Source organism: Thamnophis sirtalis, unplaced genomic scaffold (genome assembly GCF_051295495.1).
Source record: "Thamnophis sirtalis isolate CommonGarterSnake01/CBP01778 unplaced genomic scaffold, rThaSir2_p1.2 scaffold_9, whole genome shotgun sequence".
Taxonomy (NCBI): Eukaryota; Metazoa; Chordata; class Lepidosauria; order Squamata; family Natricidae; genus Thamnophis; species Thamnophis sirtalis.
The window spans coordinates 75,008,034-75,033,385 of record NW_028261389.1 but is presented as its reverse complement, the minus strand read 5'-3'; the positions used below and the strand labels follow the sequence as shown (position 1 = coordinate 75,033,385).

At 44.2% G+C, this 25,352-nt stretch overlaps 1 protein-coding gene across 2 annotated transcripts in view; it reads left to right on the top strand.

Moving 5' to 3' along the window:
- SLC26A5 (solute carrier family 26 member 5) overlaps positions 1-25,352 on the top strand; it is a 51,024-nt gene that overhangs the window by 8,365 nt on the left and 17,307 nt on the right. For both annotated transcript variants that reach the window (XR_015697630.1, XM_087722290.1), the window contains exons 2-14: positions 1,261-1,574; positions 3,144-3,283; positions 4,780-4,890; positions 6,460-6,626; positions 8,976-9,140; positions 10,764-10,916; positions 12,461-12,543; positions 15,572-15,719; positions 18,224-18,337; positions 19,097-19,174; positions 21,416-21,511; positions 22,624-22,730; positions 23,583-23,652. Coding sequence is in view for 1 of the 2 variants with exons in the window: in XM_087722290.1 (XP_087578416.1) it covers positions 1,420-1,574; positions 3,144-3,283; positions 4,780-4,890; positions 6,460-6,626; positions 8,976-9,140; positions 10,764-10,916; positions 12,461-12,543; positions 15,572-15,719; positions 18,224-18,337; positions 19,097-19,174; positions 21,416-21,511; positions 22,624-22,730; positions 23,583-23,652 (1,587 nt within the window). In the remaining variant the exon portion in view is untranslated. The remainder of the gene's footprint in view (positions 1-1,260; positions 1,575-3,143; positions 3,284-4,779; positions 4,891-6,459; positions 6,627-8,975; positions 9,141-10,763; positions 10,917-12,460; positions 12,544-15,571; positions 15,720-18,223; positions 18,338-19,096; positions 19,175-21,415; positions 21,512-22,623; positions 22,731-23,582; positions 23,653-25,352) is intronic.

The window sequence follows — 25,352 nt, the reverse complement described above, 5'->3', positions numbered from 1 at the left end:
ACTAGAAGACCTCCAAGGTCCCTTCCAACTCTGTTATTCTGTTCTATTCAATCTTTTTGTGTTCTCTGTTTGAAATGGTAGTGCTGAACCTGAGCAGGACAGACTATGATATTCCTTTATTTTTATTATTTTTGTAGAGTATATTTGTCTCCTGTTTGCTGGTCGATAGAAGCAGTAAATCCTTTAAAAGCTTACTGTGATTGGATGGGATTAAGAGCCTTTATCTGACGGATAAGGAAAGCGTAAAGAAAGTCCTTTTAGCTCTGTTTGTGCTGTCATTCTTTGTGTGCTCCTGCGATGCCCAGAGCAACTTTTTTGTATCGTTCATGTTTTCCTTTTGGCCCGCAAGAGAAACGTGAAATCCACACCAGCTTTGCAAGGAGTCCTCAACTTACGACCACAGTGGAGCTCAAAACCTCTGTTGCTAAGTGAGGCAGTTGTCAAGTGGATTTCAGTTGTTCAATGAATCCACTTAGTAACACGCTCATAACGTGAATATGTCTTCCCCTTGTCAGAAGGTCGCAAAAGGAGATGGGGCACTGCAGCCGTCATAAACATGAGTCGGTGGCCAGCTGTCTGAACTTTGATCACATGGCCACGTGAAAAATGGCCCCGTCACTTTTTCCAGTGCTGTTGCAACTTCCAACGGTCACTAAACTAACCATTATAAGTCAAGGCCTACTTGTACTTTTGTTTAAACTAAATCTGTACTAAAAAAAAAAAAGTGTTCGGAGGAAGGATGATTTGTTAATTTACTCAGGGGGGAAGGAAGGAGGAAAGGAAGGGGGAAAGGAAGGAGAGAAGGAGAAAAGAAAGGAGGGAAGGAAGGAGGGAAGGGGGGAAGGAAGGAGGAAAGGAAGGGGAAAGGAAGGAGAGGAGAAAAGAAAGGAGGGAAGGAAGGGGGAAAGGAAGGAGAGAAGGAGAAAAGAAAGGAGGGAAGGAAGGAGAGAAGGAGGGAAGGGGAAGGAGGGTGGGAAGGAAGAAAGGAAGGGGAGTAGGAGAGAAGAAACGAGGGAAGGAAAGAGGGAGGGAGGGAGGGAAGAAGAAGTAGGACCGTTGTAAGATAAGATGGATCTATGGGATGTTAAGAAAGCAATCTTCAAGTATATTGTCAACTGTAGAGAAAAATTGTTATAAATACATATTATTAATAACAGTTATGAGATCATATAATTCTGAATGTATATATGAAATTGATAAAATAAAAATTAAACAAAAAATAATAATTTACTCATTCCCGCTCTTCTTTCTTTCTTTCAGTACTTTTCCTTGAGAGAGAAAAGTGGCAGAGAAGCTTTTTGGGGTGGTTTTTCCTCAAATAGAAAGAAACACTTCGTGCCAATCTTTTTATAAAAACGTCCTTTTGGTAGCAGCCTGAAGGAACTCCTCACCCGTCTTCCCATTTATCGAATATGTACTATGGAACATGCTGGAGAATATGAAACGCGGCCCGCATCGTCACACATGTACCATGTGGAGAGGCAAATTTACAGCCAAGGAACTCTGCAGGAGCAGCTGCATACGAAGGACCAAGCAACTCAGCGTCTCCATCAAAAGATAGCGCATGCTCTCCGGTAAGACGCAAAATCTCCTTGGTGTCATTCAGTGAATGAGCTGGCCATTCTTCGGATCCCACTTAGGTAGCCCTCGACTTACAAATGATTTAGTGACCACTTGAAGACGCAACAACTCTGAAAATACTTACGATCGTTTTTCTCACTTAACAACCGTCGCGTTCCCATGGCCAGTGCCATGGCGCAGGTGGCGCAGTGGTTAAATGCAGCACTGCAGGCTGCTTCAGCTGACTGCAGTTCGGCTGTTCAAATCTCACCGGCTCAGGGTTGACTCAGCCTTCCATCCTTCCGAGGTGGGTAAAATGAGGACCCAGATTGTTGTTGGGGGCAATATGCTGACTCTGTAAACCGCTTAGAGAGGGCTGAAAGCCCTATGAAGCGGTATATAAGTCTAACTGCTATTGCTATTGCTATCAAAATTCAGCCACTTGGCAACTGACTCATATTTACGACCGTTCCAGTGTCTCGGGGTCATGCACTGACTTTCCCCAAGTCAATGAGGAAGGCAGTTTCACTTAACAACCATATGGTCCACTTAATGCCTGCAGGGATTTGCTTTAACTGGTGGCAGGAAAGGTCATAACGTGGCTCACAACTCAATTTAGCAACTGCTTTTCTTAGCAATGGAAGTTTGGGCTCAATTGTGGCCGTAAATCAAGGACTACCTATACTAATATGTTTTCACTGTAATCCAGAAATTGTTATCTCGCTTCCATACAGACAAGGAGGGGTAAATATGGCCGTTACTTCATTGGGTTCACACCTCAATTAATGTGCCTGGTTTCTTCCATAAATCCCATGACTAGCTTACTCAAAGCATTATACAAGTAGTCCTTGACTTACAACAGTTCACTTAGTGACTGTTTAAAGTTACAACGGCAGTGAAAAAAGTGACGTAGGACTTTATCCACACTTACGACCACTGCAGCATTCCCCCCCCCTCCATGGTCAAGTGATTTACATTCGGATGCTTGACAACTTAGCAGTTAGACTTATATACCGCTTCATAGGGCTTTCAGCCCTCTCTAAGCGGTTTACAGAGTCAGCACATTGCCCCCACAGTCTGGGTCCTCATTTCACCCACCTGGGAAGGATGGAAGGCTGAGTCAACCTTGAGCCGGTGAGATTTGAACCGCCGAACTGCAGATAACAGTCAGCTGAAGTGGCCTGCAGTACTGCACCCTTACCACTTCGCCACCTTGGCTCTCATTAATGATGGTTACAGCGTCCACGGGGGTGGTGGTGTCACGTGATCTCCTGTGGCGTCCATCTCACAAGCCAAGTCAACGCGGAAGACCAGATTCACTTAACAACCGTGTGACCCATTTAACAACTGCAAGGATTCGCTGAAAGGAGCGTGGCAAGAAAAGCCGCAAAACTCCCTTCACAGATTTCTCGCTTAGCGACATAAATGTTGGGGCTCGATTGGGGTCGTAATTCAAGGGCTAACTGGATCTGCCTTAAGAGCAAACGCATTTCCTAGAATCAATGTTTTTATTTTGGGGTGAAACCGCTTCGTTGCTTTTGACTGACGACGTGTTGTTTCTGTTGTTGTTTTTTGCCTTTCAGCTGCTCTTCCAAGAAAGCCAAATCGGTCCTTCATAGCTTTTTCCCGATTTTAACATGGCTTCCTCAATACCCCGTGAAAGAATATTTGATGGGGGACATAATCTCAGGAATCAGTACGGGAGTTATGCAGCTCCCTCAAGGTTAGTAGAGTTTTCACTTCGAAAAACAAAAACTTCCACATCGGAGTATTTTACTACCAGTTCACCGTGCGCCAAAAACTTGAGACACGAGTGCACGCCTTCTGCACATGCGCTTTGCTTGAGCGCATGGCTTGCGTGCATGTGCACGGCTTAGAAAATGTGGCTAAATAGGACGGTATAGTGCCTGGCAGGTGGGCGGCCCCATCCGTAGGTCGTTACTACCAGATCGGCCGAACCGGTCCGAAACACTGAATACTACCACGGTTCCACACCCTAAATCCGTGTTGGCGAACCTGTGTGCCACAGGTGGCATGCGGAGACAGCTCAGTCCAGAGGTGGGTTCCTACCAGTTCGCACCTATTCGGTAGAACCGGTTTGTCAAATCTACCGAACCGGTTAGGAGAGGTTCCACCAGTGGACCCGGAAAGCAGGCCACACCTACAGAAGAGGTTCCAAAAATTTTTGAAACCCACCACTGGTGGGTGTGTAATGTCCCGCAGTTATCTACGCATTAATAATGATCTAGTAATATTTCCTTATACATTTTAGGGACCTTTCCTTACATAATTGATGTTTTCTTTCATACTTTTGGATTTCTAATTCCTCTTTCCGTTAGTTGGCAATTGCAAAAACCAATCCCACGTGAAAAAGTATTCAAAGCCTTCTTGATTTTAATTGTCAATTTATTCCTGAACATTGGAATATTTATTCATTTACATATTTCTGTTTTTCCACTGTTGTGCAAACACAATTCCAGCAGCTGCCAACATGTGTAAAATTAAATATTAAATATTATACTCCCTTTCAAATAGCCAACAAAATATTTCTGGTTTTAATTCCATATCTTACTTTACGATTGCTTCTAACCACTAACTTCTGAATAGCTACTTGGACCGACCGAAGTACTAATTCATAATTTCATATCCGGTCACACGGGTGGCAAGCCACCCCCATCCAGTCACATGGGTGGCAAGCCACTCCCATCTGGTCACATGGGTGGCAAGCCACTCCCATCCGGTCACATGGGTGGCAAGCCACTCCCACAAAGGAGGCCACACCCACAGAGTAGGTTCCAACAATTTTTGAAACCCACCACTGCTCAGGTCCATTGCTGGCCAGCTGATTTTTTAACTCTGCGCATGCAGGAGACGTTAACTGTTCTCTCCTGCTTGTGTTCTGCTTGTAACTTACACCCTGTTGAAAGAATCTACTATCGGTATTAATACATTTATTCATCTGTTGCTATGAATATAAATAAGCGAAGGAGTCCAGCTGAATCAGTTTTCTGCGTGTGCTTTCTAGAGTTGATTTTTCTGCAAAAAAACTCGGATACAAACCAATTGCTGACCGAGAATTAAATTGGGGAGTTGAAAAAAAAACCCACTGATAAATTACAACTGTCTTAATTATTCTTTAGCAACTGGTTATTCTAATAATTTGGTGGGGAATCTTATGTGCATCTCTCTTTTTCCTTTTTCTTTTAATGTTTCCCTCAGGATTAGCCTATGCATCGCTGGCTGCCGTTCCTCCAGTGTTTGGCCTGTATTCTTCGTTTTATCCTGTCTTTCTGTATACATTTTTTGGAACTTCCAGACATATATCAATAGGTATCTCTCTTAATGGATTTGATGTTTGGAACAGTGTTTCTGAACCTTACTTGAAGATGTATGGACTTCAACTCCCAGAATGCCTCAGCCAGTAAGGTGGAAGGCTGGCTGGGGCATTCTGGGAGTTGAAGTCCATGCATCTTCAAGTTGCCATGGTTGAGAACTATTGGTTTGGGTGGCTTTTGTTCTTGAAAATATACTTGGGTAAAATCCTTTCCATCTTATTAATGTGGACTACCTTTGTTACAATTGGTGGCTCAGTGGCTAAGACGCTGAGCTTGTCGATCAGAAAGATCAGCAGTTTGGCGGTTCGAATCTCGAGCGCCACGAAATGGAGGGAGCTCCCGTGACTTGTCCCAGCTTCTGCCAACCCAGCAGTTCGAAAGCACGTAAAAATGCAAGTAGAAAAATAGGAACCCGCCTTTGGTGGGAAGGGAACTGTGTTCTGTGCTCCTTCGGCGTTGAGTCATGCCGGCCACATGACCACAGAGACGTCTTCGGACGGCGCTGGCTCTTTGGCTTTGAAACAGAGATGAGCACTGCCCCCTAGAGTCAGGAACGACTAGTACATAATGTGCGAGGGGAACCTTTAGCTTTTACTTTTGTTACATAAGTCAAAGTTACCTGTCCTCGACTGATTACCACAATTGAGGCTAACATTTCTGTCATAAAGCGAGACAGCTATGAAATGAATTTTAATTTTAAGCTGTTTTGCCCTGTTTTTTTTAGGACCTTTGTTGCCACAGTTGTTAAGCGAATCACTGCAGGTGTTAAGTTAGTAATATGGTTGTTAAGGTCGCAAAAGGCGATCACGTGACCTCAAGGCACTGCGACCGTCGTAAATGTGAATCAGTTGCCAAGCGTCTGAATTTTGATCACGTGGCCAGGAGGATGTTGCAACGATTGTAAGTGTGAAAAACGATCATGTCACTTTTTTCAGTGGTGGTGTAACTTTGAGCAGTCACTAAATGAAGTGTCATAAGTCAAGGACTAGCCATCCATCTCCACCATACATTTGTAAGACTTTTAAACCTCTTGGGCAATTTTTCAGGTTATTAAGTACCAACCATACATTATTTTGTAGTAAAAAAATAATAATTCAAGCACTTACTTTCACATGTGTTGATGTTGTTGGCAATTCAGGTAGTCCTTGACTTACGACAGTTCATTTAGTGACCACAGTTACAGCAGCACTGGAAAAAGGGACTTATGACCATTTTTTCACACTTGGGATTGTTGTATGGTCCTGCCAATCAAAATTGAGATGCTTGGCAACTGACTCATATTTATGACGGTCACAATGTCCCCGGGGTGGGGGGTCACGTGTTCCCCTTTTACGACCTTCTGACCAACAAAGACAATGGAGAAAGCCAGATTCCCTTAACAACCCTATTACTAATTTAACAACTGCAGACTTACTTAATAACTGTCGGAAGGAAGGTCGTAAAATGGGGCAAAACTCGCTTAACAAACATCTTGCTTAGCAACGGAAATTTTGGGCTCAATTGTGGTTGGTTACGTCGGCGATTACCCGTAACCCCGACTTCGTCAAACCTCCCCCTCTCGCAGGAACCTTTGCTGTGATCAGCCTGATGATTGGCGGAGTGGCAGTGAGAGAAGTCCCCGATGAATTGTTTGAGGTGACGGGCAGCAACTCGACCAACGGGACCGACGCCAGAGATGCTATGCGGGTGAAAGTAGCCGTGGCAGTCACCTTGCTGTCAGGGGTCATACAGGTAAGAGGGTGCAAGATTCAGAAGCAGATTTTAGCTACCGTATTTTTCAGAATATAAGAGGGTGAAAATGTGGGTGTGTCTTATACACAGGATGTAGCCCCGCCTACCCACTGGCCCCACCCTTTGGCCTCTGCCTCCCAGCATTTTGCCTCCTTACAGCAGCTCAGGCCGTCAGATTTTCTCCGGATGAAAACGGGTCATCTTTACAGGAATTGTAGCGTGCTGCGGTGAATATGGATAGAGAGAAATTGTTCTCCACTCAAACTGAAGTCATTCAGATGTGTTAGACTTCACTTCCATTAGCCCCAGCTGGAGGGGCCAAGAGCTAAACTGTTTGCAAGATCAAGCAAGTTGAAGTACAATATACCGTATTTTTTGGAGTATAAGACGCACCTTTCCCCCCCAAAAAAAGAAGGTGAAAATTTGGATGCATCTTATACACCAATTGTAGCCCCGCTCAACCGCCGGCCCCCATCCTTTGGCCTCTGCGTCCCAGCAATTTGCCTCCTTGCAGCAAGCAGCAAACAGCCTGTTTCAGTTTCAGCACAGCCTGATTAGCACAAGCAGCTGATTGTCGCTTGGATCAGCCTCCCGACCATCAGCTGTTTCATGCTGCAGGGATTGCCATTGCCGATTGCTGCCGCCTCATGCCCCATTTTTGGCCTTCACATCCCATTTTTGGCCTCTGTGTACCCCATTTTCAGCCTCCATGTGCCCCATTTTTGGCCCCTTTTTAATCCCCACCGCCTGGAAAGGGCAGAAAATGAGATGCGCGGAGGCTGAAAATGCGGCCTGAGGAGGCTGCAATAGGCTATGGCAATCCCTGCAGACTGAAACAGCTGATCGTCCAGGAGGCTGATCCAACCAACAATCAGTTGTTTGTGCAGAAACTGAAACAGGTTGTTTGCTGAAAGGAGGCAAATTGCTGGGAGGCAGGGGCAGATATTTTTTGTGCTTATCAGGCTGTTGTGAAACTGAAACAAGCTTTTTGCTGCAAGGCAGAGGCAGAAGCAGATTTTTTTTCTTTTTTTCCTCCCCAAAAGCTATACTGATACTTCGGAACGTCTTATACTCCAAAAAATACGATATTGCCTTAGTCTAAGTTAAAAATCTGATTTTCCTAGTCTTTTTCTTTTTGCAATTCAAGATTGGGCTGAATATATTCCATCAAACGTGGGGAACCTTGTTGTTCTCTGAGCTCAGTGGTTTTCCAGCAGACGCTTCACTGATGCTGTAACTTGGTTTGGTAATGAAACGTCTGCAAGAAAATGACCAAGCAAGGAGAGCACCAATGACCCCACAATTCAATCCCGAGCTTCAAATATTCTCTTCGGTCAAGTCCATCAGAGTTTTTGTGACGGTACTAGTGGGTGCAGTGGCCTAGTGGTAAAGTTCTCCCCCCCCCCCCCAATCATGAGACTGAGTTCAATCCTAGGTAGAGAGAGATATTTCTCTCTCTCGGCACGATGAGAATATAGGAGTCCTTCGGGATTGGGCGGCATATAAATATATTTAATAAATAAATAAATCTGCTGAATATAACTCCGCATTGGCAGCGGGAAGGGCAACTGGCCAGTAAATACACAGCTCCATTCCGTTGCCCCGACTCCATCCCGATGCAAGGGATTCCAGCAGAGGTGGGTTCCTACCGGTTCGCACCAGTTCGGTAGAGCCCGGTTCGTCAAATCTACCGAACCGGTTCGTCAAATCTACCGAACCGGTTCGTCAAATCTACCGAACCGGTTCGTCAAATCTACCGAACCGGTTCGTCAAATCTACCGAACCGGTTCGTCAAATCTACCGAACCGGTTAGAAGAGGTTCCACCAGTGGACCCGGAAAGCAGGCCACACCTACAGAAGAGGTTCCAAAATTTTTTTGAAACCCACCACTGGATTAACAGGGTCATTAAATGACAAAAAAAGAAAAATGGTAGGTGAAAAAAAATGTGGCCTACTTGTGTGATAGATATTGTACATCGCATTTGTTATGGCAACTTTAGTTAACCTGGCATTCTACGTCAAAAAAAAATAACTTAATTTTCCGTTTGAATTGGACAGATTTGCCTACATTGTGCAATAGACAACGTGGAAAAAGTCAGAGAGGAGAACAAATATATATATATACACACACACGTATATGCAGTCATGGTCACTCTTGGCTACGATTCTCATTAATCAAATATTTTCTTGTACTCCGTGACTGAAACATTCTGCTTATTTTCTTCCAAGGAAATTGGAGGCGTGGAGGGGGGGACGGGGGGGGGGGGGGGAAGGACGCTTCTAGGAACTTTTAAAAACCAAACGCGATGGCCGTCACTGTTGCTAGAATGTGGGTTCTCTCCCTATCAGTTGTGTTTAGGACTGCTTCGTTTTGGGTTTGTAGCCATTTACCTCACGGAGCCCCTGGTGCGCGGATTCACCACGGCGGCGGCCGTGCACGTCTTCACTTCTCAGCTGAAGTATCTGCTTGGGATCAAAATCAAGCGATTCAGTGGCCCCCTCTCTGTTCTTTACGTGAGTATATCTCTCTGTCTGTGCCATCTGTCAATATCTGTCTTATCTCTCCTGTATATCTGTCTGAATATGTCTGTCTGTCTATCCATTTATCATTGTCTCTCTAACTGTATCTATCTGTATATCCATCCATCCATCCATCCATCCATCCATATCTATTGTATCTATCTATCTGTCTGTCTGTCTATCCATCCATTTATCACTGTCTATCCATCCATTCCATCCATATCCATCTATCCATCCATCCATATACATCCATCCATCCATTTATCACCATCCATCCATCCATATCCAACCATTTATCACTGTCTATCTATCCATCCATATCCATCCATTCCACCCATATCCATCTATCCATCCATCCATGTACATCCATCCATCCATCACTGTCTATCCATCCATATCCATCCATTTATCACTGTCTATCTATCCATCCATATCCATCCATATCCATCTATCCATCCATCCATCCATATCCATCCATCCATTTATCACTATCCATCCATCCATCCATTTATCACTATCTATCCATCCATATCCATCCATTCCATCCATATCCATCTATCCATCCATCCATATACATCCATCCATTCATTTATCACCATCCATCCATCCATATCCAACCATTTATCACTGTCTATCTATCCATCCATATCCATCCATTCCATCCATATCCATCTATCCATCCATCCATGTACATCCATCCATTTATCACTGTCTATCCATCCATATCCATCCATTTATCACTGTCTATCTATCCATCCATATCCATCCATATCCATCTATCCATCCATCCATATCCATCCATATCCATCCATCCATTTATCACTATCCATCCATCCATCCATCCATCCATTTATCACTATCTATCCATCCATATCCATCCATTCCATTCATATAGCAATAGCAATAGCAGTTAGACTTATATACCACTTCATAGGGCTTTCAGCCCTCTCTAAGCGGTTTACAGAGTCAGCATATTGCCTCCAACAATTCGGGTCCTCATTTTACCCACCTCGGAAGGATGGAAGGCTGAGTCAACCTTGAGCCAGTGAGATTTGAACAGCCGAACTGCAGAACTGCAGTCAGCTGAAGTAGCCTGCAGTGCTGCATTTAACCACTGTGCCACCTCGGCATATCCATCCATTCCATCCATATCCATCTATCCATCCATCTATCCATATACATCCATCCATCCATTTATCACTATCTATCCATCCATCCATTTATCACTGTCTATCTATCCATCCATTCCATCCATATCCATCTATCCATCCATTCCATCCATCCATCCATCCATATACATCCATCCATCCATATCCATCTATTCATCCATTCCATCCATCCATCTATATTCATCCATCCATCCATATCCATCTATCCATCCATTCCATCTATCCATCCATTACATCCATCCATTTATCACTGTCAATCCATCCATCCATCCATCCATATACATCCATCCCTGCATCCATTTATTGCTGTCTGTCAGCCTGCAGGAGTGGGAGGAGCACGGGAAGGGTTGTGGGTGCATGCCCACAGGGACTGGGTGCATTGCATTATGGGTGTGGGCACGCACATGCGGGCTAACTGTCTAACTTTCTCTCTTGCCTGTCCTTTCAGAGTTTGATTGCGGTGTTTTCCAACATCACCCAAACCAACACGGCCACTTTAGTGGTTGGCCTCATCTGCATCGTCCTGCTCCTGAGCGGCAAAGAAATCAACGACCGTTGTAAGAAGAAGATGATCGTTCCAATTCCACTGGAAATCATTGTGGTGGGTCTTCTTCAAGCATAGCTGAACGCAGTGACGTGCGGTGAGGTTTATGGCTGGTGAGGCACTGACACAGGGGTTTCAAATTTTTTTAGACTTGTGGACTTAAAACTCCCAGAATTCCACAGCCAGGCATGCTCAGTTCCGATTTAAAGCGACAGCATTTGTTTTTTCTCCTTTGCGAAAAAGTTTTCCTTCTTTCTTTTTCTCCTCAGACTAGATGAGGCACCTCGTTCTCCCGCCTCCTCCTGTAGAGGGTGCTTTTTTAGAGGCTTTTTTAAACAGTTAAGCACTAAGCAGAGTCATCCACGGTGACTCTGGCAGCAACTAGCTCAGCCTTTTTCCTTTTACATTTTTTTTTATTTTCATGATGACAGTGGTGAGGCTCCGCCTCCCCTGACTGCGCGTCCCTGGCTGAACGCAGAACTCTCAGAACGCAGAACATAGAATAACAAGAGTTGGAAGGGACCTCGGAGGTCTTCTAGTCCAACCCCCTGCACAAGCAGGAGACTCTATGCCATTTCAGACAAATGGTTGTCCAATCTCTCCTTAAAAACCTTCAGTGTTGGAGCCCCCACAGCTTCTGGGCTCTCACCGTTAGGGAAGTTCTCCTTGGTTCTAGTTTGCTCCTCACCTTGGTTGGAAGTTAAAGATAAAGACAGGATTCCTTCTCTTTTATTTATTATAGGACTGGCTGTTAACCCAGGTGTTACCCAGGTATTTGTTTATCCCAGTCCTGTGCTGACATTCACAAATGTCCGAACCAAACATAATTTCTAATGTTGAATATTCCCCCTTATCAGAGGGAGCCCCCTTGTGGAGTCCTGTGAAGCAGAGGTGGGTTCATTCGGTAGAACCGATTCGTCAAATCTAGAAGAGGTTCCACCAGTGGACCCGGAAAGCAGGCCACACCTACAGAAGAGGTTCCAAAAATTTTTGAAACCTACCACTGCCACACACACACACACATACACACAGACTGACACAGAGAGAGAGAAAGAAAGAGAAAGAAAGGAAGAAATAAATAAAGAAAAAAGAAAGAAAAAGAGTGAGAGAGAGAGATGAAAGAAAAAAGAAAAAAGGAACAGAGACAAAAGGAAGGAAAAAGAGAGAGAGAGAAAGAAAGAAAGAAAGAAAGAAAACACATGGCCGGCAAGCCACTCCCACCAGATCACATGGCCGGCAAGCCACTCCCACAAAGGAGGCCACATCCACAGTGTAGGTTCCAAAACATTTTGAAACCCACCACTGCTGTGAAGCCATTACCACGGCAACTCCACTGTGCTGTACAGTAGAAGCCATTTGAAGGCACAACAGGCTGTATCTTAACAGAACACCACCACTACCCCAAGGGTGTATTAGAGGTATCTTACCCCCACAGCATCTGTTTCCAGAGTTACACGAAATTTCATTTTAATATATGCCAATTAGCGTACATTTAAAGGGACAATAAATTTATTCTATTCTAAGCCAGACAGTTTTTCTTCTAGAATTCTTCCCTTTGAACTCCAAATGTTTTTTTTGTGTCTGTGTGTGCGTGTTTTAAGGTGGTCATTGGAACTGGAGTTTCAGCTGGAATGAATCTGTCCGAGACTTACAAAGTCGATATTGTTGGGAACATTCCTAGCGGGTAAGCTTAACATATATGATTTGGGGGGGGGGGGGCAAATTTCCAATTGCTAAACAAGACAGCTGTTAAGTGAGTTTTGCTCCATCTTACGATCTTCCTTGCCACAATTGTTAAGTGAGTCACTGCAGTGGTTACTGTATTTTTCGGAGTATAAGACACTCCAAAGTATAAGATGCACCTAGCTTTTGGGGAGGAAAACAAGGGGAAAAAAATCTGCCTCCCAGCAATTTGCCTCCTTGCAACAAACAGCAAACAGTACAGACAATATACACTCTTTGTGGTGTTACATTTCAGACTTACTTGTACAGATTCTGTTAAAATTGATGTACTTTCTGCGCTCTACATGGGGCTGCCCCTGAAAAGTGTTCGGAGACTACAGTTGGTCCAGAATGCAGCCGCGCGAGCGATATCGGGTGTACCTAGATACACCCATGTCACACCTATCCTCCGCGAGCTGCACTGGCTTCCTATCGATCTCCGAACGCGCTTCAAGGTGCTGGTCATTACCTACATGGCCTAGGACCCGGAAATCTGCGAGACCGCCTACTGCCACATACCTCCCAACAGCTGATAAGATCTCACAGGTTGGCCCTTCTCCAGGTGCCGTCGACCGGACAATGCTGGCTGGCGACCCCTCGGGGGAGGGCCTTCTCTGTAGCTGCTCCAGCCCTGTGGAACGATCTACCCGTAGAGATCCGGACCCTTCCCACTCTCTTGGCCTTCCGAAAAGCCACTAAAACCTGGCTATTCCGGCAGGCTTGGTGCTGTTGACCTCACGAACGAGGTCCAGCCCCACCAAGATTGGCTGGTGGACGGAACCTCCTCCGGGTTCCATCCACCAGCCAATGCCATCTGGCTACTACCCGGGCCTTCTCTGTAGCAGCTCCGGCCCTTTGGAATGAACTCCCCGCGGAGATTCGGCCCCTCACCTCTCTCCAGGCCTTCCGGAAAGCCGTCAAAATCTGGCTGTGCCGGCAGGCCTGGGGTTGATGAGTTCCCCTCCCCTCTCGACTGGTATGGCTGTGTGATTTCCGTGTATTTTAATTATGTGTACTGTTGTTTATGTTCCCTTTCCCCTTTGAGTTGTTCGCCGCCCTGAGTCCCTCCTGGAGAAGGGCGGCATACAAATAAACCAAAACTGAAACTGAAACTGAACTGAGTGTATGGTGCGTTGCTTTTAAAATTGTTTTCCTCTCTTCCTTTTTTTTAACTTTTTATATTTTAGTCTTGTTTTTGTAAGCCGCCCGGAGTCCTACGGGATTGGGCGGCATATAAATTTATTAAATTACAATTACAATTAACTAGAGTTATTCTGTGCTATTTAAAAGAAGATACAATAGCACCGGGTCTCTTCAGATCAAGCATTTATTTTAAAAAGCTTCTTCATTTTGTTAAGGTGCCTAGAACAATCATAAAGCAGTCTTTAAAAAATAAGTCTAATGATTTGAACGTTCTATAGGCATTTATAGTTATTGACTTACCTCCTTGCAGCAAACAGCAAACAGCCTGTTTCAGTTTAGTCTGATTAGCGCAAGGAAAAAAAAAATCTCCCTCTGCCTCCCAGCGATTTGCCTTGCAGAACAAACAGCAAGTTTCACTTTCAATTTCTCCCGATCATCAGCTGTTTCAGGCTGCAGGGATTGCTATAGTCTATTGCAGCCTCCACAAGCCCCATTTTCCCTGTTTGCTGCAAGGAGGTAAATTGCTGGGAGGCAGAGGCCAAAGGGTGGGAGCCAGTGGGTGGGTGGGGCTACTTTCAGTGTATAAGACACACCCAAATTTTCACCCCTTTTTAGGGAGGAGAAAGGTGAGTCTTATACTCCGAAAAATATGGTAAGTTATGAACATGGTTGTGAAGTGAATCTGGCTTCCCCATTGACTTGGCTGGACAGAAGGTCGCAAATGGAGAATCAGATGACTCCGGGACTTCCAACCGTCATACATATGAACCAGTTGCCAATTTTGATCACGTGACCACAGGGATGCTGCAATGGTCATAAAGGCGAAAAACCAGTCATGAGTCACATTTCTCAGTTCCTTTGTGATTCTGAACGGACATTAAACCAAGGGGTTGCAAGTAAAGGGTTACCTGAATTCTTAGAGCAGGGGTGTCAAACTCAATTTCATGGAGGGCCACATCAGGGTTGCATTTGACCTCGTGGGGGACGGAGAGTGGCCAGCTCGACATCACTCATGCCAGGGATCCTGTGGTGGCCCGAGCACTCTGTTAAGAGTGTTTGTGGCCTGCAAGCAGAGCTGGCAGCAGATTCAGACAGTGAGGAGGTTGGGGGGGAAGATGGGCAAGTCCTGGAGTCTGGGAAAGGCTCTGAGGAGGGCTCTGTGTCGGAGGCAGAGAGGGGGCCAGGGCCGTCCAACAGTCATCAACTACCTGTGGACAGCGGTGAGGCAGACAAACAGCTGGAGCCTGTTTCCAGTGTGCGCATGCGCAGTTGCCAGACGAAGGGAATAGCTAAAGAACTGGTCGACTTCGGAGTAAGACCAGAGGTGGATGGTGAACGGCCCCTCCCAGAGGAAATAAAAGAGGAGCAAAAGGGGAGTGGAGTTTGCAGGAGACCATTAGTTCGCTTCCTTGGTGACTCTCTGAGACTCCTTGCCAAGTTTTGCAGATATCGGCCTGGCAGCTCTCCAAGCCAGAGAAGGTCTGTGACTGTAAATCCTCCCTCGAAAGACTTTGCTGGATACGAATGAGCAGAATTCACAGTCAATTAATAAAAGGGTTTTTCATCAGGACCAGGAGTTTGTTTCCTACTCTTGGGAAGCCTAGCTCAGAACACTTAAAAAATGGGCACCCTGGCTCTATTTTTGGCTACAGTGGCCTCCTGTAACCCTCTGCCAGCCAAAATGGAGCTTGGGAGGGCTCTTCGCTGTTTCCAGTGTGGCCTCGTGGGCCAGATCTAAGCACATTGTGGGCCGGATCTGGTCCCCGGGCCTTGAGTTTGACACCCCTGTCTTAGAGCCTCCAAATTTGTTATAACTTATTATTTTTTTCCCTGATTGCTTCTTACAGGTTAATCCCTCCACAAGTCCCTGACGTCAGCCTCATCCCGAATGTGTTTGTTGATGCCATCGCTATCGCTCTTGTTGGGTTTTCCATGACCATCTCGATGGCCAAAATCTTCGCCCTGAAGCACGGCTACGCGGTGGATGGGAATCAGGTGACAGCATTGTAACCTAGCCTTCGCGCCTCACGACCTGGATAAAACTCCGCGGCCGATAAAATGGGCTCCTCATGAAAATTTAACAGTCATTGGTTTGAGGAAAAAATTACTTAGGACCCTAATTTCACACATGCGACTGTGGCAGGGTGGGACCACACAATCCCCTTGTCAGGGTTCCAAATAGCATCCGAAAGTAAATCAGAGTCCAAGGCAAAATATCGCTCAAAGTTGCAATTTATTAAGAGAGCCATGTTGGAACATCTGGGAAAAGCCGAATCTGAAAGCTTCCCGGTTTTCCCCACCCAGTTGAAAGTTCAAGATCCTGCCCCCACACCCACAAGTCCATCCCATGGTCCAATCTCCCATTGCCATGCTGGCAGTTCCACCCCTCCAGTTCCGGTCAGGTGCAGAGGTGCAAAAGACAAAGGATGACCTTGGCTTTCTAGAAAGAATGTTGTTATGGCTTCATAGCATCTAGTTCTGTACAATCCCATTTTCCCACCATAGAAAATGCATAGCAGAATAATAGAAAGTGTGGCAGGCCAAAGATCCAAAAGAAAAGATGGCTGCAGGCCTGACGCCCCTTTTTGTGACCTTCTGACAAGCAAAGCTAATGGGGAAGCTGGAGTCACTTAACAGCCCGTGTTACTAAACATCTTCTGTTATCTTACCCTTCTCTCCTCTTGTCCTCTCACCTCACCTCACTTTAATCTTTTATGTTATCTTTTACCTTTCATCATCTTTTATCGTCACCATTTTGGGTTGCCACTACTGAGGATAAGCAAGTGTGTATAGAGTGATCCACAGGAGGGGACAAAAAAAAGAGAGAGAGAGAAGATAGTGAACAAGGCCACATGGTTGAAATCCTGCCCCAAAAGGTTGTGTGACCTCCATCATGCCTTTTGACCCGCCCCATGGATACCACTAAATGTGGGGGGGGGGGGGTGGTTTCCAGTTGGATGTGGCCACACTTGAACAAATAAAGTATTCCTGTTCTGTTCTGTTTTACTCTACTCTACTCTATTCTATATTCCACCCCATTCTGTATTTTCCGTTCTGTTCTAGTCTCCTCTCCTCTTTTCTATTCTCTAGTCCATTCCAGTCTGTATTTTCCGTTCTGTCCTGTCCTGTTTCCATTCCACTCTGCATTCTATTCCATTTCATTCTATTCTATTCTCTATTCCATTCCAGTTGATATTTTCCGTTCTGTTCTGTTTCCATTCCATTCTGCATTCTATTCCATTCTATTCTATTCTCTATTCCATTCCAGTCTGTATTTTCCGACCTGTCCTGTCCTGTTCTGTTTCCGTTCCATTCTGCATTCTATTCTATTCTATTCCATTTCATTCTATTCTATTCTCTATTCCATTCCAGTCTGTATTTTCCGTTCTGTCCTGTTTCCATTCCATTCTGCATTCCATTCCATTCTATTCTAATTCTCTATTCCATTCCAGTTGATATTTTCCGTTCTGTTCTGTTTCCATTCCATTCTGCATTCTATTCCATTCTATTCTATTCTATTCTCTATTCCATTCCAGTTGATATTTTCCATTCTGTTCTGTTTCCATTCTGCATTCTATTCCATTCTATTCCATTCTCTATTCCATTCCAGTTGATATTTTCTGTTCTGTTCTGTTTCCATTCCATTATGCATTCTATTCTATTCCATTCCATTCTCTATTCCATTCCAATTGATATTTTCCGTTCTGTTCTGTTTCCATTCCATTCCATTCTGCATTCTATTCCATTTTATTCTATTCTCTATTCCATTCCAGTTGATATTTTCCATTCTGTTCTGTTTCCATTCTGCATTCTATTCCATTCCATTCTATTCTATTCTCTATTCCATTCCAGTTGATATTTTCCGTTCTGTTCTGTTCTGTTTCCATTCCATTCCATTCTGCATTCTATTCCATTCTATTCTATTCTCTATTCCATTCCAGTCTGTATTTTCCGTTCTGTCCTGTTCTGTTTCCATTCCATTACGCATTCTATTCCATTCCATTCTCTATTCCATTCCAGTTGATATTTTCCGTTCTGTTCTGTTTCCATTCCATTCCATTCTGCATTCTATTCCATTTTATTCTATTCTCTATTCCATTCCAGTTGATATTTTCCATTCTGTTCTGTTTCCATTCTGCATTCTATTCCATTCCATTCTATTCTATTCTCTATTCCATTCCAGTCTGTATTTTCCGTTCTATCCTGTTCTGTTTCCATTCCATTATGCATTCTATTCCATTCCATTCTCTATTCCATTCCAGTTGATATTTTCCGTTCTGTTCTGTTTCCATTCCATTCCATTCTGCATTCTATTCCATTTTATTCTATTCTCTATTCCATTCCAGTTGATAGTTTCCGTTCTGTTCTGTTCTGTTCCCATTCCATTCCATTCTGCATTCTATTCCATTCCATTCAGAAATTAACCTTGGTTGCTCGTGCTACGTGATCTTCTTTTACAATATTTGTGTTCTTTTCTCTTCCTTCTTATGATATCCCAGGAACTCATCGCCTTAGGAATCTGCAATTTCACAGGGTCCTTTTTCCAGACCTTTGCGATCACCTGCTCGATGTCCCGGAGCCTTGTTCAGGAAGGTACAGGAGGGAAGACACAGGTGCGAAAAATATTTACTTTTATATGACGTCTTTCCCTTTGTTTAAGGAGAGGCCTCCAAATGTGGTGTCCACTAAATATAGATTTATATTTGGATGCTTGACGACTGACTTGTATTTATGACCCAGGGTCATGTGATTTCCCCCTTTTGCGACCTCCTGACCTACAAAATCAGTGGGGGAGCCAAATTCACTGAATAACTGTGTTGCTTACGTGACCACTGAAGTGATTTACTTAACAACGGTGGCCAGAAAGCGTGACCCGACAAAAGCGCGCACGACAAAAGTGCGTCGCTAAAACCGTGACATCATCAACGCGCCAACAACAGCGCGTCGACAGAAGGGCGATTTAAGTTAAGGTAAGGGTTAGATTTATGGTTAGGTTTAGGGTTAGCCTTAGGTTAGGGTTAGGTTTACAGCGTGCTTCTGTCGCCGCGCTGTTGTTGGCGCGATTCAGCGCTCATCCGTCGGCGCGGTTTAGAACTCGCAGGTTTTGTCACCGCGGTTTAGTCGGGCGCGCTTTTGTCGGTGAACTGCCAGAAAGATCATAGATTGAGTGAAAATTCAACGACCGTCTGGTGTAGCAATGGAGATTTTGGGCTCAATTGTGGCCATAAAATCGAGGACTACCCGTACAGGGGTTTAATACTGAAAATTATCAGATTTATCAGTAAAAGTTCATCCGACAAGCTGAACCATCCTAGCTCCTTTTCGTACGAAAATGTTTTATCTGGTTTTTTTTTGTGTGTTTTTTTTTTCAGATTGCAGGAACCCTGTCCTCAATCATAGTTTTCTTGGTGGTTATTGCCATTGGTTACCTCTTTACACCTTTGCCACAGGTAAGTATTTTCTGGACATCTAAATCAGCAGAATTAAAAGTCTTGTTGACCATAATATTTATCTGTCCATAAAGAATCATAGTGGCGCAGTGGTTAGAATGCAGGCTAATTCTGCTGACTGCCAGCAGTTCGATCCATCAAGTCTAAGTGCTATTGCTATTCCTTCTTTCCCTCCTTCTTTTCTGGTGGCTTAGTGGTTAGAATGCCACATCGCAGTCTGACTCTGCCCACTGTCAGGAGTTCAATCCTTAATGGCACAAGATCAGCCTTCCATCTTTCCAAGATTAGTAAAATAAGGACCCAGATTGTTGGCGACAAGAGGCTGGCTCTGTAAAACCACTTAGAGATGACTCTAAAGCCCTGTGAAGTGGTATATAAGTGCTATTAGCCTTCCTTCCTTCCTTCCTTCCTTCCTCTCTTCTTCTCTTTCTCCTTCTCCTTCCTGGTGGCACAGTGGTTAGAATGCGGTATTGCAGGCTGACTCTGTCCACTGCCGGGAGTTTGATCCTGACCAGCTCAAGCTTGACTCAGCCTTCTATCCTTCCGAGATCAGTAAAATGAGGACCCAGATTGTTGGGGGCAACAGGCTGGCTCTGTAAACTACTTAGAGAGGGCTATAAAGCACTGTGAAGCGGTATATAAGTCTTAAGTGCTATCGCTGTTGTTGTCCCTTGTGTGTTGAACATTGCTTTCTTACCGCTTCGTGTCCTCATTTGGTCACCCACATTATAGGTAATTGTTAGATATTTTATTTTGTATCCTTTTCTCTGGTGGTTCTCCATAAACACCACTAGCTTTTTCTAAAGTTATTTTCTGAATACAGGAAGTCCCCAGACCAAGAATGCCTCGGTTACAGGCGGCCGATGGTTAAGAACAGAGCCCATGGTAGCAAAATTCAAGTTAAATACACAGTGATTCAAGTCCAATTACACAGTATTATTTATATCACAACTAGCTGATAGACTGGCGCAGCCCAGGTATCTATTTATCCCAATCCTGTATTAGAGGGTGCCCCCCCCCCCCGTTGTGGAGTACTGAGAAGCTGTTACCATGGCAACTCCACTCTGCTGTACAGTAGAAGCCATTTTAAGGCACAACAGGCTGCATCTTAACAGAACTTGAATCCAAAAGGCACACTATCACTCTCAAGAGTACTGTGACTTGGCACCATAGATATAATTCAGTCCTTTTCATTTCAGTGGCCGAGGCATTCCAAAGTTATGCTGGAACATACATACATGGACAGACACACCCCAAACGGGTGTTAGGGATGTCTTACCCCCCCCCCCCCACAGTATTTTTTTTCCAGAGAGTAAGTCATCTCTGTACAAAGTTTGGTTGAAATTGCTCGAGGCGTTCCAGAGTTATGCTGGAACACACAAACACACACTTTTATATATAGAGGGAGATACTGTCACAGCTCCTATACAAATTTGACTTAAGGAGAGACTTGGAGAACAAAACTGGTTGCTCAAATGGGGATCCTCTGTGTCCTTAATTACAATGAATATGTTGTATTGTGCTGCTCTCCTCCGATCCTAGAAAGCCTTTGCAATTGACAGATTTAAGCTAGTTTGTTAGCAAGCAGGAACAGAAAGTTTCGGGCTAACTTTGAAAAAAAAAAAAAGACAAAAACCAGGAAAGCTGCCAGCTAAAGCCAGCCAAACAGATATTGCTGGCGATTGTCATTAAAAACGATCTCATTAGTTTTTGAAAAACATGTGCCCGGAAGGTTAAAAGTTATTTCTGTTTACAGGAATGCTTACAGTTATTAGGATTGCAATGTTCTTTTTAAAAAGTCGTGCATTGCTTATCCGAAATTACGTTTTGTTTTGTTTTTTTAAAAAAAAATACATGCATAAGGATAGATGCTTGGAAGCAGTGGTGAAATCTAATTCCCCCCCCCTGGTTCTGTGGGTGTGGCTTGGTGGGGAGATGTCATGTGACTGGGTGGGTGTGGCCAACATTTTTTTCGCTTTTTAAAGCATTTTTTTCCTTCAGGTTCAGGCGAGTAGGCAGGGGAAAAAATGCTTTAAAAAGCGTGGGGGCGGAGCTTCCGACGATCGCGGGGCGCAGCTGTGATCCGCGCGATTGTCGGAAGCTTTTTTTTTTTAACGACCGGTTCCCAGAACCCAGGAGAATCATCCCTGATGAACCGGGAGGATTTTCACCCCTGCTTGGAAGGAGATTGAAACGAATCCAGCAAAAGAAAGCCGTACTATTCTCGAATTATTTTTCTAGACTGTGCTGGCAGCCATTGTGATGGTCAACCTGAAAGGGATGTTCAAACAACTTGGAGATATCGTCCATTTCTGGAGAACCAGCAAAATTGAACTGGTGAGTGAGTGATTCCGTGCCCCTCAGCTTCCTTTCTTCAGCTTGTCACCTCTGCAGATAAGTCCTCGACTTACAACAGCGACCGTTCGCAGTTACTGGAAAAAAGTGACTTAAGACCATCGTTTCACACTTATGACTGCTGGTCACGTGATCAAAATTTAGACGCGGGAGATGGCAATTGATTCATATTGATGACTATCGCAGTATAGTTCATTCTAGACCTCAAGCATTGACATATTCAATATATCCTGAAAATATTCATACACCTGCAGATAATCCATCTGGCCCTGGTGTTTTATTATTATTTTGTCTATTTATTGCCGCTGTTAAAGCCATCATCCATAATTCTTTCATTTAGCATTGCTCTCATACCTTCAGGCATTTGTGGTAATTTCGCCTTCTCCAAGTATTGCTTAAAAGGGACTCAGTGGCTAAGAGGCTGAGCTTGTTGATCAGAAAGGTCAGCACTTCGGTGGTTTGAATCCCTAGCGCCGCGTAACGGAGTGAGCTCCCGTTACTTCTCAGCTTCTGACAACCTAGCAGTTCGAAATCATGTAAAAAATGCAAGTAGAAAAATAGGGACTACCGTTGGTGGGAAGGTAAGAGCGTTCCGTGCGCCTTCGGCGTTGAGTCAATGCAGCCACATGACCACGGAGACGTCTTCGGACAGCGCTGGCTCTTTGGCTTTGAAACGGAGATGAGCACCGCCCCCTAGAGTTGGGAACAGCTAGCATATATATGTGAGGGGAACCTTGCTCATATAATTTCCCATAGAACTCCTGAATTATTTTCTTTGATGCTGTAAAGTTCCTCTTTCATCTTGTCGTTTATTTACCAGTTTCTTCTCGTTCTCCTTTTTCAATTTATATATCTCAACCATCTTCCTGGCCCTTTTGCGACTTTCTGACAAGGGGAATCCATATTCACTTAACAATCGCACGACTAATTTAACAAGGGCGGTGGTTCGCTTAACAACCGTGACAAGAAAAGGGGCAGTACTCACTTAACAAATGGCTCACTTAGCAACTGAAAGTTTGGCTTCTGTTGCCGTCTTAAGTGAAGGACTACCTTTGTGGCTGATTGGATGATTCTTTTCTTTGATTCTTTTTCAGGCCATTTGGATTGTAGCGTTTCTCGCCTCAGTTTTCCTGGGCCTGGATTACGGCTTACTCACATCGATCACTTTTGCTGTGATCACCATTGTCTACAGAACCCAAAGGTACAGTTCACTTTTCAACTCATAAAACGAAGTTCTTTGGTTCGTTTTTACACTTCTTTATGTAAAGAAGTGTAAAAACGAACCTCCCTTATTTGTTTATTTATTTCGTTTTTATTTAACTTAATTCAGATTCCCACTTGAGTTCTAAGTTCCTGTCCCTATTTGGGGATCCATGCCTTGCAAGGTAGATTTTTCACTAGTAAAGGCTTCATTATATAATCCACTTTATTTTGTTAGCAGAAGATTGCTTGCTTTCTTTTTCAATCAGCGAGTCATGTTCAAAGCCGTAGAACCTGTTTTAGCAGGGACTTAAAATGGGGAAAGTTAAAAGTGAACATGGGTATTGTAATAGATCCCTGAACTTTGTAATGAGAAGATGTGGCTTAGAGACCTAACAATGAGGAAGGAAAGAAAAAAGTTGGGCTGTGAATGACTGTCACCGCGGGGGGGTGGGGGGGGTTGTATGTTTAAAATTGTATTTGTATTTGTATGTTTTACTCTTTAAAAAATGTATAACTAATGAATGCCGATACAAAAGGCTGTATATTTACTTTATATTGTTATGTATGTGTTGTCTTTTCTTACGTTGTTGTGTTTTTCTTTCTGTTTTTAAAGGTAATATTGTTTAATAAAAACTATTTAAAAAAAAAAGCCGTAGAACCTGTTTTGATAGTGGACATAAACTTTGGACATGATCAGTCAAGTGACAGGTTTTGTTGGTTGGCTTGGTGTTTAAAAAAAAAAAAATTCTTAAGAATTTTGCCACGCGCAGGTAAACATGATCTTGTGATTTCTCCCAACAGGAAAGGTTATAACGCAAATAATTGTATTTCTGTCGTTTTTCCTCTACAGTCCCCAATATAGAATCCTTGGCCAGATTCATAACTCAGATATTTATTGGGACGTGGAACTGTATGAAGAGGTAAGAGATTTGGAACTCCTGAAGGCACAGAAAATTAAAGTGTTCCTTTAAAAAGAGGGGTGGAACAATAGGATCCAGTGGTGGGGTTTCAAATCTTTGCCTACTGGTACTATGAGAGAGCACTTTGCGCGCACAGCAAAGACACCCCCCCCCCCCTCAGTGTCAGCTCTGGTTAGCTGAGCTGTGTTTTTCTGCCGCGCGAATCAGCTGAGCTAAACAAGGGAATATATAGGGACGGGAGATGAAGCCAACCAGAGGTGGTATTTGCCGGTTCTCTGAACTACTCAAAATTTCCGCTACCGGTTCGCTTGAACCGATCCGAACCGGCTGAATACCACCTCTGATAGGATCTCATGGGGAATCTTCTTTGTCTTCTTGTCTTTTCAGTAGGTTCATGAAAGAAATCCTCAATAGATTGATTGGGATGAACTAAAGCTAGGACGAAGGGCAACCAGAATCTTTTCCAGATTAAATCATCCTTAGGATTTAGTCTCAGGTTTCCAGATCAGAAAGGTTGAATCCACACTTTGGAATCCATCTTAGGAGGTTTCCAGATCAGGAAGGTTGGTCCATACGTTGGACTCCATTACAAAACATAGATTTGAAGGCTGTGGAACACGGATGTAGTTCTGTTTCCGTCTCACAAACCCAGCCGTTGGGCCCCAGCTTGCTAATTCTGTTTACTACAGATGTGGAAAGTTGTGGGTCTTTTATTATTAGGACGAAAAAAGATTTAAACAGCTCTGCTTCCGTTGGGAAAGTCATTCCAATGATTAGAACATCGTTCAGCGGTCTGCCAAAAAAAAAAAAAAAGAATTTTGCAGCAAATTTGGAGGATAAACAAACTTTGAAGGCACAACATTTATAACTGCCAATTAACTTAGGAAGACATATTGCCAGAATTAGAGGAACAGTGGAAAGGAAAATATGGATACACTGGATAGAGCAAAAGTCACAGGATTTTAGACCCTGTCTAAGAGCCAGTGGCGCAGTGGTTAAATGCAGCACTGCAGGCTACTGCTAGATCAGCAGGTCAGCGGTTCAAATCTCACCGGCTCAGGGTTGACTCAGCCTTCCATCCTTCCGAGGTGGGTAAAATGAGGACCCAGATTGTTGGGGGCAATATGCTGACTCTCTGTAAACCGCTTAGAGAGGCCTGAAAGGCCTATGAAGCGGTATATAAGTCTACTGCTATATATAGACCCGAGGTGGCGCAGTGGTTAAATGCAGCACTGCAGGCTACTTCAGCTGACTGCAGATCTGCAGTTCAGCTGTTCAAATCTCACCGGCTCAGGGTTGACTCAGCCTTCCATCCTTCCGAGGTGGGTAAAATGAGGACCCGGATTGTTGTTGGGGGCAATATGCTGACTCTGTAAACCGCTTAGAGAGGGCTGAAAGCCCTATGAAGCGGTATATAAGTCTAACTGCTATTGCTATTGCTATTTAGGATTGTACAAATGCAATCCTGTTTTTCATCCTTTAAAAAAAAATTGGGGGGGGGTTTCCATTTTCCCCACTTTCCCATCTGCCAGTGACAAAAATACCCCCATAGAACTTTTGTGTGAAGAAAAACAGTCCCGTAGAAACACTAATCTTTGATTTTGAGCAGGGGTGAAATCCACTTACCTTACCCTTTGCTCGCACACGCCACCTCTGCGCATGCGCAGGACCTTCCGCGCCTGCGCAGAGCGTCAAAACGA